We start from the raw sequence: 16,881 nt of genomic DNA, 5'->3' as shown, positions 1-16,881 counted from the left end.
AACAAGTGAAGGCCATTTTTTTCAAAAAAAAAAAAAAAAGAGCATCAGATTTTGATAATAATGTTTTTATAGATAGGTTATCAATACATATCGAACCAATTAATGAACACTATCAAAGAATATTTACAACTTTATAAAAAAGATAAGCAATTAGCAATGTAAAGCGTTTGTAGTCCAACGGTTAGGATAATTGCCTTCCAAGCAATAGACCCGGGTTCGACTCCCGGCAAACGCATCTCAAGTGTACTTTTTCTAATTTTATTATTGTTTTAATTTTTTTATTTCTATTTTTAGCGTAAATTTACATACAATTTTGATTATTTGTTGCTTCTTAGGAACTCCCGTATGGATAATTTATTAGAATATATATATATATATATATATATAGAGTTGAGCTAGAATACTCTCGATAGTAAACGGGGCGTTTTACTATCGAATTGTTTTCGATGATAGAGCTTCCAAATTGACGATCGGCTCCATTGAACATGATCTATACCACTTGAAGTGTTTAGAAATCAAATTTTAAATCTTTTCGACATCATTTGCCTAATGATCAAAGGGTTTCAAAATTTGTAATTTTAATGGTGGATAAGAGACGTTTTCTCGTTTAACGGTGTAAAGATATCCAAATCAATTGNTATGGAGAGAGATAAGTTGTTTGAGAGATAAGCATCGTGTCATCATATCACACGATAATGATGGTGAGAGAAATGCGATAAATTAAGACGAATGATATGATTCACCATCACATGGTCGGGCCGTTTAGTTCTGGTCCCCAGTACTATAATTTAGTTATTAGGGACCGTTCGACATGAGGTGGTGGGCTATATACATATGTACGTTATTGGACTTTATAGAAAATAAATTATTTTGCCTGTACCTAATCAACCACATAAGAATTGGCACAGTTGTACGTTAAGTATAATCACGTAAATCTTAGACCATAAATCTTAGACCACACAGCCGATTTAATAAATAAATATTATATGCAAAATATTTGTTACACAAAACATACTCTTACTAATATCTACACTTCATGTCATCTTTTTTTTTTTTTTTGGTTTCCATCACTGCCTCATCATATATATATTTCAGTGTTTTTTTAATTTAAAAGTTATTTTATTGGTGGACCTGGTCCAGGACATAATTTTTCTTTCGTGGCCCCGCGAGTTGGTGTATGGTCGTAGTTTTGGACGTACGTTAGTTTTCTCAGTTGGATCTTGCTATTTTATCTTATTTTTGGATGTTTCTCTCCCTTGATTTATGTAAAAAAACATCTACATATGTTAGAAATAATGTTGTTAAATTGAATTGAAAAAAATCTTTTAATATAGTATCAAAACTTAAGGTGTTTTGTCTTCTCCCTTCGAGGGTGAATTAGAGAAACATATATAGAGAAAATAAGTACATTTTGCGTTCTCCTTTTTTACTTGTTTCACAAAATTCACAAAACACTATTTACTTAATTAAGAGCAACAGTAGTAAATTAAATTTATTTTATAGTTAGAATGCAAAATTTTGGAGAAAATTTTTTTCCGGTTACGCGAGGATTTGTCAATTCAAAATAATTTAAGCTTAACTACTAAGAAAAAGCTAAAATTAAAGAACATTAGATAAGTACACAAATTGCCTTTAATATTTCAATTTTTTTTTTTCGAAATTTAGTAAACATCTTTTATTTTTTTTCTTTCATTTAAATTTAAAACCAAGTCAAATTGATGAGAATATAATACTTGTAAACCAGGTCCTATTTAGTTTTAAGTTCTCACATAGGATACCACTGTTCAAAAAAAATTATTAAATTGGATCTTACCAACTCAAGAAATATATATTATCTTAATCTAACTCTTATTTACATCCATATAGTCAAAATTTTTTGTAACTAGATATTTAAAAAAGTTCACAAATAATTTACAATTTTCATTAATGGGACACGCACTACCGAGCTATTTGCTAACTATAGCTAGTGTGTCAATGTTGATAAAAATCCTAACAATTTTTCAATAAAACAAAAGGAAATGTCAATAATTATACAATTATTAAAAAATACAATGTTGTTATCTATCTAATTGTTGTTACTCTGAAACTAATTAAGGAGGGATAAGACAATTACACAATTATGATTCTTGCATATTTTTAGTTTTTGTACATTATTGTTTATAACAGAACTTTTCTTCCTTTCCTTTCCGTCCAATGCTGAAGTGCTCAAAGCTTCTCCCATCCCAAAGCTTGGGGGCTCACCGAAAGATCCACCGCCCCAGTAATTGGACTCATTCAAATCTTATCTTATTTTGGACTAATTAAAATGAAAGTAAATAAAAAAATACACATGTATGAGTTATAAAGCTTAGTCCCCCACATGGCCGTTTTTGTTATTTACATAATTATGTTGGCCATCCACATGATAACAACCATCATTAAGTTTCCCATTCCATATAAAAAATTATGAATATATGTAGATTACATATATGAAAGTGTGCATTGTGCTTAGATCACAAGCTTGACTTTTTCTTTTTTCTTTTTATGATGATGATGATCCAAATGCCAAGGTATACATCATGATACAACTACTAATTAAATATATATTAATGAGTATAGTACTATAGTCCAAAGGTTCCAATAACTAATTAACTAAAAAGGAAAGTGTCAGGGAAAGTGAATGCCGTTTAGTTATTGCTAATACGGGTCAAATTTAAGATTGAAAGTTTCTTCTTAAGCAAACTAAGAGATGGAATTGTTCAACAATTTATGCTTCCTCTTATTAATGGAAACAAAACTCCCTTATCTTCTCAAATATAAAAAAAAAAACCTTCTTAATCTCTCAACTAAGTTCAACCTAAACCTAATTAGTTTTAGGTAGTTAAGAATCCTATGAAAAAAAAATTGAATGAGTAGTACCTTATTCTGTCCCATGCCTAATACAGTATTCAGATTGAGAGCAAAAAAAAAAAAAAAAGATTGAAGCAAAATTATAAGATCCGAGTGTAATGATGTATTGCATGGTAGCGAGATCTCATTGAGAAACTTCTCAACAAAGTATCGCTCCTATTTTACTGCTTAAAAAAAAATATGAATTCTTTCTCCCTTACGAAAAAGGGAAAAAGGATTATACTTTGTCTCCCCCTTGGATATAATGAATGTACAAATTTGTGGATTTTTGAATCCTTAAGAACATTTCTTGTTCATGCTTTATGCGTAAGCTATCACTTTTAAAAATGAACTGATCCTCCCCAAGAAAGAGAGCTTCTCAACGAAGTATCGCTCCTAATTTACTGCTTAAAAAAATGTGAATTCTTTCTCCCTCACAAAAGGGAAAAAAAAGATTATACTTTGTCTCCCCCTTTTGTATAATGAAAGAACAAACTTGCGGATTTTTGAATCCTCAAGAACATTTTTTGTTCATGCTTTACGCGTAAGCTATTACTTTTAAAAATGAACTGGTCCTCCCCAAGAAAGAGAGCTTTATCTAAATTTTTTGTAAGCTAATGATTATTATTTATGATTAACTCTCTCAAAAGTTTCTTGATTTTGAGGTTGAAGTTCCAATTTTGAAAATTTCAAGTTTCTAAATGAAAATTGGTATGTTTTATCAAACTAAAATTCACATAAACTATATTAATGCCAATAATTCAAAATGATTTCTATCGTAAAACTATTTTCTATTTTCTTTAAAGATATCATTATATAACGCATGCACGCTTCTACTAAAAGTGAAATTTTAACTCTGATTTCATAACTCGGAGCAATGGATATCTACAAGCTTCTATAAATAGTGATGATACCATCAAACTATTAGACTCAAAGGAATGTACCAATAAAATAGATTATTCGAAGAAAAAATATATTTTTTAATGGAAGAAAAATAATAGAAATTTTTTTTTTAAAAAAAGGCTAGATATTATTATGGACAATATTTATTTGAGGGGGCACTTAATTATCTTTCTATAAACATCATCTCTATGGTTTATTTTCATCTTTATATGTTTATATGTACATGTATATGTATATGTACTACAAAGATGGCTTTATGGGTCCACACACCACTAGCGAAAAATAAAATATACGAAGGTTACATCTAATTAATTACAACATTGATGTACTTTACCATCTTCAAAATAAATAAAGGGCGAGGCCACATTTAAACCTTGATTCGTGCACATAACCATACGGGGATTTTGTAGTTAAAGTTGCACGAATTTTTTGGCAAACGGAATGAATGGCACAAGTTAATTTGCTGTCCTATTGTGGACAGCTATTAAATTCATCATTCATGCACCATTAAATTCGTTAAAAAATGGTTGAACTTGGTCCACCATGTCACCGATAAACCCCCGGTGCATTATCCATTTATTCTATCTCACATTTTAATGTAAACTCACATGACCTTTTATATTTGAAAGTGCGTAGATGGAATTGGTGTCCACGGATATATAACTGTGTGGCTTACGATGCATATAATATGTCATGTCTAAATAATCAAATTTTTTTAATATAGAATGAAGTGTTTGAGTATTCTGTTCTTTGTTATATGATTCAAAAAAATTATAATAGATATTTTATATTCATTAAAATAAGATAAGTTGAAACTTTAACATTAGATGGCCATTTATAATAGTTACAGTCGATTCTACCTTACATCGTTGACAAGATCATCTTAATATGTAAGAAAGTATATGCACGTAAAAAAGTTAAATAATTTACTCCCCATTTAATTTACAGGAAAGGTTATTAGGTACAATATTGTGTACCTTACAAAAACATTTATGCACATAAGTCATGAGATGACCCTAGTACTCATCAATAGCAGATTGCACCTTCACTGTCCAAATTAAATTGCGTGAATACATCTTATCATTGATGAATATAATCTCTTTCAAATGCATTATACTTAATTATATGAAATGGTCGATTTTTTCTAAAAATTTAAGTTGTTGTTCATATCAAATACTGAAATATCTTAAGTATAGAAGAAGCCGCTTCTCTACTTGTTAAACAAAAGCAAAACCTATATAAAACAAAACTACATTCACATCCTATCAATCCAGGTTCAATTTGGTTTTGCATCTAGTGCATCAAAAACAACATAATCCAAGTTCCACTAAACTTTGAACCAAGTGGTGCACTTACTGATGTGGTGCACCAAGCCCAGGAAATAACCTGAACCTTCTAGTATTTTTTTTTTCTTTCCTTTTTAGAAGTTATTGGGAAGTTATTTGCTCCTTAATCTTATGTACTCAATGATTTTAAAAGTGGGTCAAAGTCCCATTCAAGAGCCACAGTACGCACAGGAACCAATCAATCAGGTTAAGCAAAAAGCCCACCACCCCTGCTTCTGAGAAAGAGAGTAGCAGAAGCCCCATCAAACAAGGTAGTAGAGATGTGCTGTATCAAACACTTTAGGAAGGAGTAAATTTCCATTTTAGAAAATTATTCCTTTCACATCGCCCAAAAAAAAAACAAAGAGGAGAGAAAACCTGGTCCTAATTCCGCGTACTGGAACCGCAAAATCCCACCTTTTTCTGACTTTTTTGGCTTTCCATACACATTCTCTGGTTCTTTGAGATTTGGGTTCTCTTTGTGGAGGAAAAAGCGGGAAAGGAGAGCTTTTGGATGGTAAAATAATGGAGAAATGGAGGCTAAAAATGGTGTTTTTCCTCGTGTGGGTCTCTTTGGCTTGTGAAAAATTCGAGCTTTGTGCTTGTCTCAGTGGTAAAGGTATGATTTTTATCGCCAAAAATGGCTTCTTGGGTGTATGATTTTTTTTTTTTTGGTCTCTGTTTTCATTTTCATTTTTTTTCCTTATTTTTTTTTCTGGTTTATTTATAATACAGGAAGGGATCTGTTGAGATCTGAAGAAAGCGTAAAAGTTGATTCTCTGTTGAGTTGGAAAGCAGGGTCTTTGAATCCATGCTCATTGTTTGGAGTTGATTGCTCAGTTGATCTAAGAGTTTGGGCTCTGTAAGTTTAAATTTGATTTGTCATGAATCTTTTAGTAAGTTTTAATTGGTTTTGCTAGTATTTTTTTTAGTTATTATTCTGATCTTAGTTAATGTAATAAGCAACTTAGTTGCAAAAGCTGCAGATTTGTTGATCTGAAATTAAGATTTATTTGCCTTGTTATAGATTAATTAGGCTCGAAATACCCATCTCTCCACTCTTTCAAATTGCGAAATTTTCAAAAGAGCCCAGTTTGTAGTCCCCTATTTTTTATTTTTTTCTAAAAAAAATTACGAATTTTTACATCTTATCACCATGAGAACAATGCTAGGAAATTTCTTAGTTGATTCTTCAAATAGTTTTAAACTACCTATTATGTGAATTTTGAGATTCAGGAGTTGTAATCCGAAGCTGTTTAGTAGTGATTGACCGAGTATTCTTCGTTTCGTAGCCTTGATCTGTATCTTCCACGAAATGCTGAAAATGTATTCAAATATTCATGCTCCATTAAAGACCAATACTAGTCGATCGCAAATGAGAAAACTAAGGTACTTGTTTAAGATATTTTAAAAACAAAATTTAGAAGATTTTATATTAGTTGCGATTTGGTAGCAACTTCATATGAAGAACTTGTTATGCACTTTTAGCCAAATCCTATGCTTTGAATTTATTTGAGCCTATTCAAGAATCTGCCTACAAAGTGAAATTATCTTATATACATAAATATTAAAAAAAAAGGGCAATTCTTACTATTTATCTCTATATCCCTTAGGAGATGGTGGCAAGAAGGTTATGTATGTGATATAGAGCTGTATCTACTGCAATTTTTGCGAGAAAGTTTTAATTAGACATTCTATAGTTTCCCTTATACCTTCTTTATTCTTATAGAAATGCCGGGAGAGCACCTACAAGGAGACTATTGAGGGATCTCGCCGAACATAGTCACCACAGAAAAAGAAAAAGTAATTCAGCGAATGCACCATCTCCGTCTCCGTCTCCAGCTCCAGCTCCCTCACGGGTCATTAATCCGGTCCCTTCACCTCCACCGACGAACGATCGCTCTCTCTCCCCTCCAGAAAACCCTTCCGTCCTCCGCACTTCAGACTCTGACAAAGTTGCGACGAATGAGAAGAAGTCGGTACATGCTTGGATCATTTATACATCGGTAGGAGGAGCGCTTTGCTTTCTCGGTGCCTTATCGGCCGTATACTTGCTTTGCCTCCGAGGCAAAAATGTTGATACTGTCATGCCCTGGAGCACGGGTTTGAGTGGGCAACTGCAGAAGGCTTTTGTCACAGGTTGGTTTCTATTCTCGTCGCTTTCCGACGTTCTTCGACTTTTAATTTTGGGTCTTTCTACTATGTATCCTACAATCATTCATTCAGCATTTGCATATATGTCTTAGCAAAGGAAAAAGTTTTTTTTTTTTTTTTAAAGAGGGATATATTTGTAAGTTCAATGCTCTAATTATTGGATACATGCGTGAATAGATAATTTTGCATAAATATATCGTAATATTTCGATCTAAATATGGATCTGTCGTGACAGGTGTACCTTCACTCAGGCGATCAGAACTTGAAACAGCTTGCGAACAGTTCAGCAATATTGTCGGCACTTTGTCGGATTGTACATTGTACAAAGGAACGCTGTCGAGCGGAGTCGAAATAGCGGTGACATCTACTTTGTCCAGGTCCGCATTGGAGTGGTCGGATAAATCTCAGGCCCATTTTAGGAAAAAGGTAATATAATTAATAACTTTTTACTTGATTCGAAGTCATTTTTCCGCAAAGAAGAAAAGCTTGATTCAAACTCTAGTTACGCATTTACTTGTTTCAGATCTCGGTATTGTCCAAAGTAAACCATAAGAACTTTATGAACCTTCTCGGGTACTGCGAGGAAGAAGCGCCATTCACCAGGATGATGGTGTTTGAGTACGCTCCGAACGGCACGCTTTTTGAGCATTTGCACAGTGAGTATCTAAGCGCCCCGAATGCTTAGATTAAAAAAAAAAGAAAGAAACATCTAAGTTTGTTATAGATTTATCGAAATTTGTTCGTTTTTGCAGTTAAAGAAGCGGAGCAGTTGGAATGGGCTACACGGCTACGAATAGCCATGGGAGTAATATACTGTTTAGAACACATGCACCAGCTCGACCTTCCTGTAATTGTCAAAAATCTCAACTCATCATCTATCTATTTAACCGAAGATTATGCGGCGAAAGTTTCAGATATCGGCTTCTGGAACGAGGATAAAGAAGCAGAAGCCGATTCCGAGTGCTTAGGCCAAGAGAGCATTGTATACAAGTATGGTATACTACTGCTTGAAGTAATCTCAGGACGGCTCCCGTTCTCCGAGGATGATGGCCTGCTTGTGCTATGGGCCTCGAGTTATTTAAATGGCACGAGGCCGCTCGACAAAATGGTCGACCCGACTCTTAAATCAGTTCCTGAGAAGGATATTTCTGCTCTCTCTGATGTGGTCCGATCCTGTATAAAAGCGGACCCGAAGGAGAGGCCGAGTGTCGCGGAGGTTGCGGCCCAAATGAGAGAGATTACGTCAATACTACCGGACGCAGCTACTCCGAAGGATTCGCCATTGTGGTGGGCTGAGCTTGAAATTGTTTCGTCGCCATCTTGTTAGTGTTGTTCTTTTGTTGTTTCTTCTATTGTGTTGGTTTTTTTTTTGGTTCCTTTTGTTGTTAATGCGTTAGCGCCATATTTTTGTAATTACGATTGTGGGAATTCAAAAAGAAAATGTACAGTTCGGATTGAGCTTTCGCGACAGCTTGTTTTGTTCTGCCTTTTTTTTTCGCTGTGGAAGATGAGATGGTATCAGGGTAATTAGTTTTAAATCACAGAAAAAGATGTAGAGCAAAGGAATCACTCTGTTTCGCGAACAAGAGAAAAAGAATATGCAATCTGTGTTCTGTTTTCACTGTTCAGTTCTTGTAGTCTCTCCTAGAACTCGAAAAAACACGCCAATTTCTCTTCTAATTTTGTCCAGGATCCTTTCATATCTTGTTGTAAGATGTCTAGACATTCTATAACTGTCTCAGAATTCCCCTTTCCATGAAATTTTGTTTAACCGCGGCAATTTTGGGGGCGGCAATTGTCAAATATGTTTGTTCTTTTGAGACGAAATATTCCAAAATTTTGCAGACATGTTGGTCACTCTTGAAACTTTTCTGAATGTAGTAAATCAGGAAGTGCTTGCTCTCTCTCTTTTTCTTTCTTTTTTTTTAGGGGATTAACGGTAATTAGCCCTTGTAAAAGTCTGCTGAGTCATTCAGCAAGCTCTTATTTTGAACACCAGGAAGAAATTTCCTTTCATTATATTCTCACTGATGTGTGTTTTGTGCGCGCGCGAGAGAGAGAAGAGAATTGTTTGAAATATTACTGATTTACAGCTATGCTAATCATGCTAGAAATCCTTAACCTAGTACACAATGTTCGGAAAGTCTAGTACACATTCAAATGAGAAGGAAGAGCAGTCTTAAGCAGAAGAGGGATCTGCATTTCACTGCAGCAGTGGATTTCCACTTCAAGAAACCAAAACGCGTCCGATCACCCCCTGAGTCCAACTCGCCGTCTGCTTCAGCTGATCGTCATCGGACTTGAAACACTCACCCAAGAAATCCTGGTGGAAAGTGCGGCCGCTGAAATAGATCTTCGTGTTTGGGCCGAGCGTGTCCGCGAGATCCCCCATAACAGCAACTGCGGCTTTAGTCACTGCCTCATCCCTGAGCAAACAATCAATTCAAAATTTGAGAGAAAAGAACGAAAAGAACAATTTGACAAAACCAAAAGGCAGAAACGAGTTTTTGCCGCAGAGGGAATCTGAAATGAGCTTCTAAGTCTTAAAAGCAGAATATCCAATTTGGATCGTCCACTTCTGCTGTAGCGAGAAGCTGTTAATGCTTCTCCAATAGCTCTACTGAATAAGAACTTCAACAGAAGGTTCAGCTAGACAAAAATCCCTTCGTAGCACACTTTTATTCATCAAATGTACCTAAGTTTGTCTCTAAAGATAGCCTCCGTAAACTGCAATAGATGACCAACATACGGTATCATCAAGCCCGCGTTAGTATCCTTGAATCCTTGAAGAAGTCCAGTATAAGCCTCAAATATACTGCGCCTAAGATCGTTTCCATATTCAACCATCTCTTCATCATTTACATCCAAACAAGAGCACAAATCGGCGGCCCCTTGTAACATAGGCATCACATAAGGCAGATACCTCTCAAAGTGCTTGCCGATTGCAAGAGCAATATCTCCCAAGCAAGAGAAAATGGGGGGTTTTACTGTTCTATTAAGCATCGGATTCGAGAGATCTCTAAGAAGGTGAGTTAATATACCATCACAATACGGAAGAACCTTTTCATCAAGTGCGCGACATATATCACCAACAACACCAATCGAGATGGAGCATACTTGATACTCCTCAAAGTTTCGAAGACCCATTTCTAAGTACTTGTAGAACTCTTGCATGTATTTAATAAAAGCAGGGCCAGTCACATAAGCTAGGGTTCCTATTGCCAGAATTGCTTCCTCATGCACAGTTGAACAGTGGCAAGAAAATACTTGGAGAAATAAGCTCATCAATTGGTTGGAAGAATGCAGAATAATTTCTCTGGTTTCCTCAAAAGAACCCAGTTTTTGAATAATTACTTGGAGAACACCACAAAGCAAGGCTTGCAAATCACTTTGCTTCTCTCTATCACCAGTAGAGACAATTTGGAGTCGTAAAGTTTGGCTCAGTCTGTTCATGATCCCATTGAGTAGCTTAGGAATAAAATTAGATGTCTCTGATTTTGTGAAGCACCTAATTATCTCATTCAAGGTCTCATAAGCCGAAGCACGAAGCCGAAAATCAGAAGAATCAGTTCGATCAGCTGTATACAGGAGAGCTGAAATGATTTCAGAAAAATAAGGCGAAAGAACAGAACAATTTGATCCTCCATTTTCATAACCGTGTGCAAGAAAGTAAAGTGCTCCGCAAACCTTCTCAGCAACATTGGGTGCATCTTTAATCGCCTCCATCAACACACACATGATTCGAGGGAGACCTACAGGTGTTATCACTGACTCAATGTTGCTTGGACTGTGCAAGAACTCGAAGATTCTACCAAGAGTCCAAGCTGTTGTGCTTCTCACATGGTTTTTTGGGTCCTTCATTGCATTGAGCAAGAAATCGAAACCTGAGTGAATCATTGGAGAAAGCTCTTCAATGGAAGGACCTTCGAGAATAGAGCCAAAAGCGAAAGTAGCCGCTTCACGCCTGCACCAGTCATTATCCACTATGTTACTTTCGACGAAGGGCATGACAAGTGGCACTATTGCATCCCCAACATTCCTTGCAACAAGCCCTAAGCAGGTTCCCCCAGCCATGGATAGATTCCATGTATCACTATCTTGATCCTGATCTTCCTCTTGCTTCTTTAGAGTCTCCAGTAAAATTGGAACAAGCAAAGGAAGAGCTCTACTCGTAATACGATGGTGGCGAGAATCCAAGCATTCGGTTGCTTCAATGTGGGCTTCTTGAATATCGATCTCTTCTTCACAAATAGAACTCCACAATTCAATAGCTTGGAGGGCAACAGGCTCTTCATCCCCGATAATAGCTTTTGTGGTGAGACCGAAAAGTGCTTCCATGTAAGGCTCGAGTAACTCATAGTATGTAGAAGATATAGAAACAAGGCACTCAAATGCGGCCAACCTTATCCCCAAAACTTGCGATAGTGCATTCTCACATATAACCTTCATAATAAAATTCCTCTCCATCTCATTCTCAAAATTGGTCTTTGCAAAATCAAGAGCATTAAACAATGATTTAACCGCAGCTAAACGAACTTCGGGACTATGCTCACTCTGAGACATTCCATGAACCAAAGCAGTGAGAATAGAGTTCACTTCGTTTTGCTCCAAGTCATGAGGAGATAACTCCTCACAAATATAACCGAGCGTTTCATAAGTCGACTGTTTGAGGAAAGTTTGCGCAGCTTGATTAAATATGTTACAGAGCAACTTCTCAACAAGCTCAGGCCATTGTTTATTGGGGATCTCAATTGCGGCGATCTTAGCAATTACTTGGGACGATGTACGTCTTGCCTCAGAGACAGTTGATCCGAGAGCCCTTAAAACCAATTCTCTGATCTGGGTTTTTACTGAGGGGTCGAGATTGATCCATTGCTGGGTTAGCTCTCTCTTCCGTACCAAGTTTTTCACATCTAACGAGTTCTTAAGGATAATTCCGGCGAGCCATCGTGATTCAGGTGGCTTTTTCTCATTTGATAGCTCGGCAGACAAGACAAGAAGGAAAATTGGCAGACTCTGCTCCTGAAATTGCTTGAGCTTCTGCTCTGCAGCACTGCGAATATTCACATTAGGGGATTGGGCGGATAGCAGGATCTCGGTTATCTCCATCTCAGTAATTTTTTACGGTAAAATAACTGCTTGGAATCAACAGAAAAACAGAAAAATATATCATCAATGAAGAGTTTTGCAACAATGTACATGAACATCTCCAATGTGTAAAGCTAGTTATACACAGAAAAAGCAAATTGATTTTTTTTTTTTTTTTTACTTTATTTTCTAGTAAAACCCTATGTAAAACTTGGAATGGTTGAGAGAGTGTTCGCAAATGATGACATGATGACATGATTAACATAATTCATAAAGCACCGACGACGATGGTGGCATCATCAAACCGAACTAATTCTTTAGAATTCACGGAAAAAAAGTTAACTCTTGAGTCTCAGATCCATTCGGTCGAAGCTCTGAACATGTAAAACTTCAAATTAAATTCAAATGTTCTTTTCACATAAAATCCATTACTCAAATTAGCTTATCTTTTGGGGAAATCAAATAATTTACTCTTCGCACGAGGAACGGAATGAGAGGTATCAAAATTAAAATAGCATACCCATAAAGCAAAGCATAAAGTTTTGAACATGGTAACAAACATTTTCTCAAAAATACTGCAGCTTAAAAGCAACATTAAACCCTAGCTTCCACTAAACTTGACAACGAAACCCTAAAATCAGACATTTTTCAAGGATTGAGCTTGATCTGACCATGAAAGATCACAGATTCCGTTCGAATGATCAAAACAAACGAGACATCGCGTCAGATACGCGAGAGAGAGAGAGAGAGAGAGAGAAGAGATCGATACCTCGGATTGGGGCGATTCGGAGGAGTTCGATTCCGATCGAGAGAATTAAAGAAACAGCTTAGAATTTAGGGTTTAGAGTTTTGCGGATCGGAGAGCGAAGTGGGGGGTGTTCACTGTTCTTCGCTTCCGAGGGCGGGGTTGTGGCGTTTTTGAATGTTTTGAATGGATTTATTTATTTATTTATTTATTTAAAAGGAAGCGGGAGTGTCGTAATTTTCACATTTGCGAATCCCAAGACAAAATTTTTTAAAAAAACTAAATTTCATAATTAGTTAGTTTCATTTGAATTTTTTTTTTTTCCTTTTGAGACTCAAATTTTTATATTTTTAAATATATACATCTAATATGCTTAGTACCGGTGCTATTTACCATTATCGAGATAAAAGTAAAAATAATTTTCTATTTATTTGTGAAAATTAATAAATAGAAAAAGGTTGTACTTTTCATCGTAGTTGTGCCATCTGTATCAAAGTTATTACTTGCAAAATTAACAAAATATTATATTATTGTATTTTTTAATTGTAAGCAATGTTACTTGCTTTATTCGCAATCCGTAATAAAGCCTAAAAGGAGAAAAAGTTATTTTCTGGACATGGTTTATTCGCATATATTACGCTCCATGCATATTATGTTCGCAATCAAACAGTTCAATTTTCAAGTGAAAAAGAAAATTTCAATTCAAATTAAAGAGATCAAAACACAACAAATATTATATAAAACTTGAAAAGCACATACGCACAAATCCAGACTTGTACCAAATCCAATCTAATACCAAATAAACACAACAAACTAAAAAAGTTGATGACACAACAACTAGGGACATTTTTAAAAATAACAACATTAAAACAAAGTGAACTTCCTTTTCTCTCCAGTTCCACAAGATAGCAGTAAAATATAATTGGTAGAGTTAACTGATGGACCATGAAATAAAAGCATAACACTCAAACTTATATTTGGAATTATCCGAAAAATATATTAAAATTGTTGGCAGCAGCTAAGGGATCATATTGGAGATTCTGAGTTTGCAGTTGCTGTTCAAGTTGAACTTCCGCCACCTTTGCTTCATAAAGCATTCGCAAATCCTGTATTTCTTTCTTTAAGTAATCTGCTGTCACTACAAAAAGAACAACAAACGCGAGATCATTTGTACTTAAATTGATGTAAATGTCGAAAAAAAATAAGCGACAGCAAAGTACATTTTCCGTTAGTGCCTTTTGGTTTCATTTGTATCACTTAAATGCCCTAAAATTGCTATTCATTTGGATCATATTTTGATTCACAACAACGAGCTTAATTAACTTGTAGTTTCGTAGAAATTTAACCTAAACTCAACCCTTAAACATGATTTGAATTTAATTGTTAGTCGATATGAAAAATACTTCAAACTTAATTCAATTCTAGCATACAAATGTAACCACGGGCACCGATATGAAAATACGCTACATCATGCAGAGCTTTTCTATTTAAATTAATTACTTTCACCGTAGAACAACTTCAAATTCACATTTGCTATGCTCTGCTTGAGCTTTTCGTTCTCCTCCTTCAGTTGAGTCTGTTGACGAGTGTAATAGTCGATCATAACAGGATATTTTTGCGTCTCCAACTGCAATTGAAGGGATATTTTCTAGGTCATCTGAAGGGCTCAGATAATATTTTGATGATTATAACATACTTAATTAATGTACTTCTTTAAGAAGTTAACAATGTAATTAATGCATGCATTGACTTATCAAGTATGTTACAGCAAAAAACGTAGAGAGTTAATTAATAAAAACAATGAATTGCTTCAAAATATGCGTGAGTGAAATCATCTTTGAGTGGGATATTTATTTTTCTCTGAATATTAATTTGTTGAAAAAAATAGTTTAATAATTGATTCATTCTAGCGGAATACTTGAGAAAAAAAAATCTAGTTGCCAATTAAGTTCAATTAAAGGAGAAAATCAAAATTTATTAGTTGATATATATAGAACAACGAAAAAAAGGAAGGGAAGAGTTTTGCCTAGCTATATGATTTTTTTATGAAAAACAGTCATTAATTAACTCAATGCATGAAGGACTATGATTAGCCCTTTGTCTATGATAATCAATAGCGAAAAGCGCAAGTAATCTCTGTAACACTATTTGTATGTACTATCTTATAGACACGTGATAGTATTGCATGCTGACGTGCGTACTATAACGTGTTATCTAAAATATCACTTTTTACGTACTTGGTATAGCTGATGAGATATTCAATCACTTCTTATGTTCGACTGTATCTTATGATGGCAAAACTTTTTTTTGAGAAACTTTGTTATGAGCATCATAAATCTGAAGCTGACTCGAATACGAGCATGGAGTTCCTAACAGATCTCGAGACCTAATGATCCTAAAGAAGTCATCAAGAGTTTTATTGACTACTTTTACCATCAATTGGCTACATTTCTCCTCGAGCTCCATACGCTTTAACTCCCTCTTAATCCTACACCGTTGGCTCGACACCCTGTTATTCACAAGCCTGTTCAATAGAAACTTGATCACTCAAATGATTAGAGAGGAAAAAAATAAAAAATCAAATGATAAAGATGATACTTGAGAGTAACAAAATTTTTCCATGAATGTTCCAAGTCAACCCACGCACCGTTTCATCTTGTTGCGATCGGGAGGAAGCTTTTTCGACGATCCCCCCTCCTCAGCGTGAGCTGCAGTTTCTTTTTGTACTTTTGATTGCACTGACGACGCCATCTTATTATTTTTCTCCCGAGCCGAGCTAAGGCTTGGCTCTTGCACGAGCTGCGATTTCGTATCCAACTTCGCCAGCATCGATTCCAACCTCTTTTTCTCCTCCGATCTATCGAACAGCTTCAGCATTTTGTTTCTGAAATAGAAGTCACAGATCGCCACGTAATAGAACAATAATGATATAACATAAGCGAAACAACACTAAGAGTTATAGAGAGCATAAGAGATAAACTAAAAGGCATATATATACATATCTAAGAGAGAGAAAAATGAGAGAAAGGATTACATGACTAAAACTCCTAAACCCTTTTTCTCTCTCTGTGTTGTGTCTCCAATGACTCCACTTTAGGGGATTATATAGCCCAAGATTTGAATAAAATCAAAGAAAAATTTCAATGCTAGATTCCTGGTTTGAATAATTACAAATATTACGTACAAGTTTGTATGCGGATTAAGGGTGATGCAGTACATGTACAGTGTCCTTTTAAAGATGATTAGAAGTGGATGGTAGATGCTATATGCACATAGAAATTTGTATAGGGACATATTTACACTAATTTAGAATGTCTGTGTTCTTATCTTATATGACAACTGGAGCATTTATGTAGTATAAGTTGTATTGTTATTGTCTATTGGGGGAGAAAATAAAAATGTGTTAAGTTATTCGGGGAAAGAATAACGTTTCCACATATAGTTGTGGGGGTGGTAATGTAACTAAAAGATAATTGAATAAAACAGTACTGAGCTCCTTGTAACGGCTATTATGTGATTGGTCATACTTTACTAACTTAGTTTTGGAAAACTTGATGGTTTTTGCAAGGTTTTGGAAGGAAATTATCCGTAATTATAGCTTAGTTAGGTTGCGTAAATAAACGTGACGTTATGCAGTTCGATCGGACAGAACATGCAGTAGTAGACTTATCCAGTTTGAAGTTTTTACTACGGCTCGTACAGCTCGAGCTTTTGAATGCATGATATGATTTATATATACGTACCTATCTAGTTAATAGAATATAGTGATGTATGTACAGTGGCGGAAAGCGTTTAAAC

General features: G+C 35.2%; 3 protein-coding genes and 1 non-coding gene across 4 annotated transcripts; 2 read left to right on the top strand and 2 right to left on the bottom strand.

Annotated features, from left to right (window-relative positions):
* Positions 164-235, top strand: TRNAG-UCC. Its single transcript has one exon. It is a non-coding gene; the product is annotated as a tRNA-Gly (tRNA).
* Positions 5,255-8,788, top strand: LOC109719747 (inactive receptor-like serine/threonine-protein kinase At2g40270). Its single transcript, XM_020246554.1, has 6 exons — positions 5,255-5,715; positions 5,832-5,958; positions 6,826-7,235; positions 7,486-7,676; positions 7,774-7,906; positions 8,003-8,788. The coding sequence occupies exons 1-6, from the start codon at positions 5,622-5,624 to the stop codon at positions 8,575-8,577; spliced, it is 1,530 nt and encodes a 509-aa protein (XP_020102143.1). The 5' UTR covers positions 5,255-5,621; the 3' UTR covers positions 8,578-8,788.
* Positions 9,310-13,237, bottom strand: LOC109719607 (importin subunit beta-1-like). Its single transcript, XM_020246380.1, has 3 exons — positions 13,108-13,237; positions 9,946-12,385; positions 9,310-9,676 (listed from the first exon to the last, which is right to left on the bottom strand). The coding sequence occupies exons 2-3, from the start codon at positions 12,357-12,359 to the stop codon at positions 9,478-9,480; spliced, it is 2,613 nt and encodes an 870-aa protein (XP_020101969.1). The 5' UTR covers positions 12,360-12,385; positions 13,108-13,237; the 3' UTR covers positions 9,310-9,477.
* Positions 13,934-15,961, bottom strand: LOC109719104. The gene is made up of 4 exons (XM_020245634.1): positions 15,731-15,961; positions 15,517-15,607; positions 14,584-14,710; positions 13,934-14,221 (listed from the first exon to the last, which is right to left on the bottom strand). Exons 1-4 carry the CDS (start codon positions 15,958-15,960, stop codon positions 14,067-14,069), a joined length of 603 nt encoding a protein of 200 aa, XP_020101223.1. The 5' UTR covers position 15,961; the 3' UTR covers positions 13,934-14,066.

The sequence above is a fragment of the Ananas comosus genome, linkage group 13, assembly GCF_001540865.1.
Source record: "Ananas comosus cultivar F153 linkage group 13, ASM154086v1, whole genome shotgun sequence".
In the NCBI taxonomy this organism is placed as follows: Eukaryota; Viridiplantae; Streptophyta; class Magnoliopsida; order Poales; family Bromeliaceae; genus Ananas; species Ananas comosus.
Note: the sequence above shows the minus strand (reverse complement) of the source record. Positions and strands in the feature narration are given on the sequence as shown.

What these genes read in the sequence shown, in the direction of transcription:
- LOC109719747 (XM_020246554.1), top strand. Translation starts at nt 5,622, where the DNA reads ATGGAGAAATGGAGGCTAAAAATGGTGTTTTTCCTCGTGTGGGTCTCT. An exon ending in TGCTTGTCTCAGTGGTAAAG is followed by an intron (nt 5,716 to 5,831) that starts GTATGATTTTTA and finishes TTTATAATACAG; the next exon opens with GAAGGGATCTGTTGAGATCT. An exon ending in AGGCCCATTTTAGGAAAAAG is followed by an intron (nt 7,677 to 7,773) that starts GTAATATAATTA and finishes TACTTGTTTCAG; the next exon opens with ATCTCGGTATTGTCCAAAGT.
- LOC109719607 (XM_020246380.1), bottom strand. Translation starts at nt 12,359, where the DNA reads ATGGAGATAACCGAGATCCTGCTATCCGCCCAATCCCCTAATGTGAAT. An exon ending in ATCTTTAGAGACAAACTTAG is followed by an intron (nt 9,677 to 9,945) that starts GTACATTTGATG and finishes TTGTTTGCTCAG; the next exon opens with GGATGAGGCAGTGACTAAAG.
- LOC109719104 (XM_020245634.1), bottom strand. Translation starts at nt 15,960, where the DNA reads ATGCTGAAGCTGTTCGATAGATCGGAGGAGAAAAAGAGGTTGGAATCG. An exon ending in AGAAATGTAGCCAATTGATG is followed by an intron (nt 14,711 to 15,516) that starts GTAAAAGTAGTC and finishes CTTCAATTGCAG; the next exon opens with TTGGAGACGCAAAAATATCC. An exon ending in GAAGTTGTTCTACGGTGAAA is followed by an intron (nt 14,222 to 14,583) that starts GTAATTAATTTA and finishes TTCTTTTTGTAG; the next exon opens with TGACAGCAGATTACTTAAAG.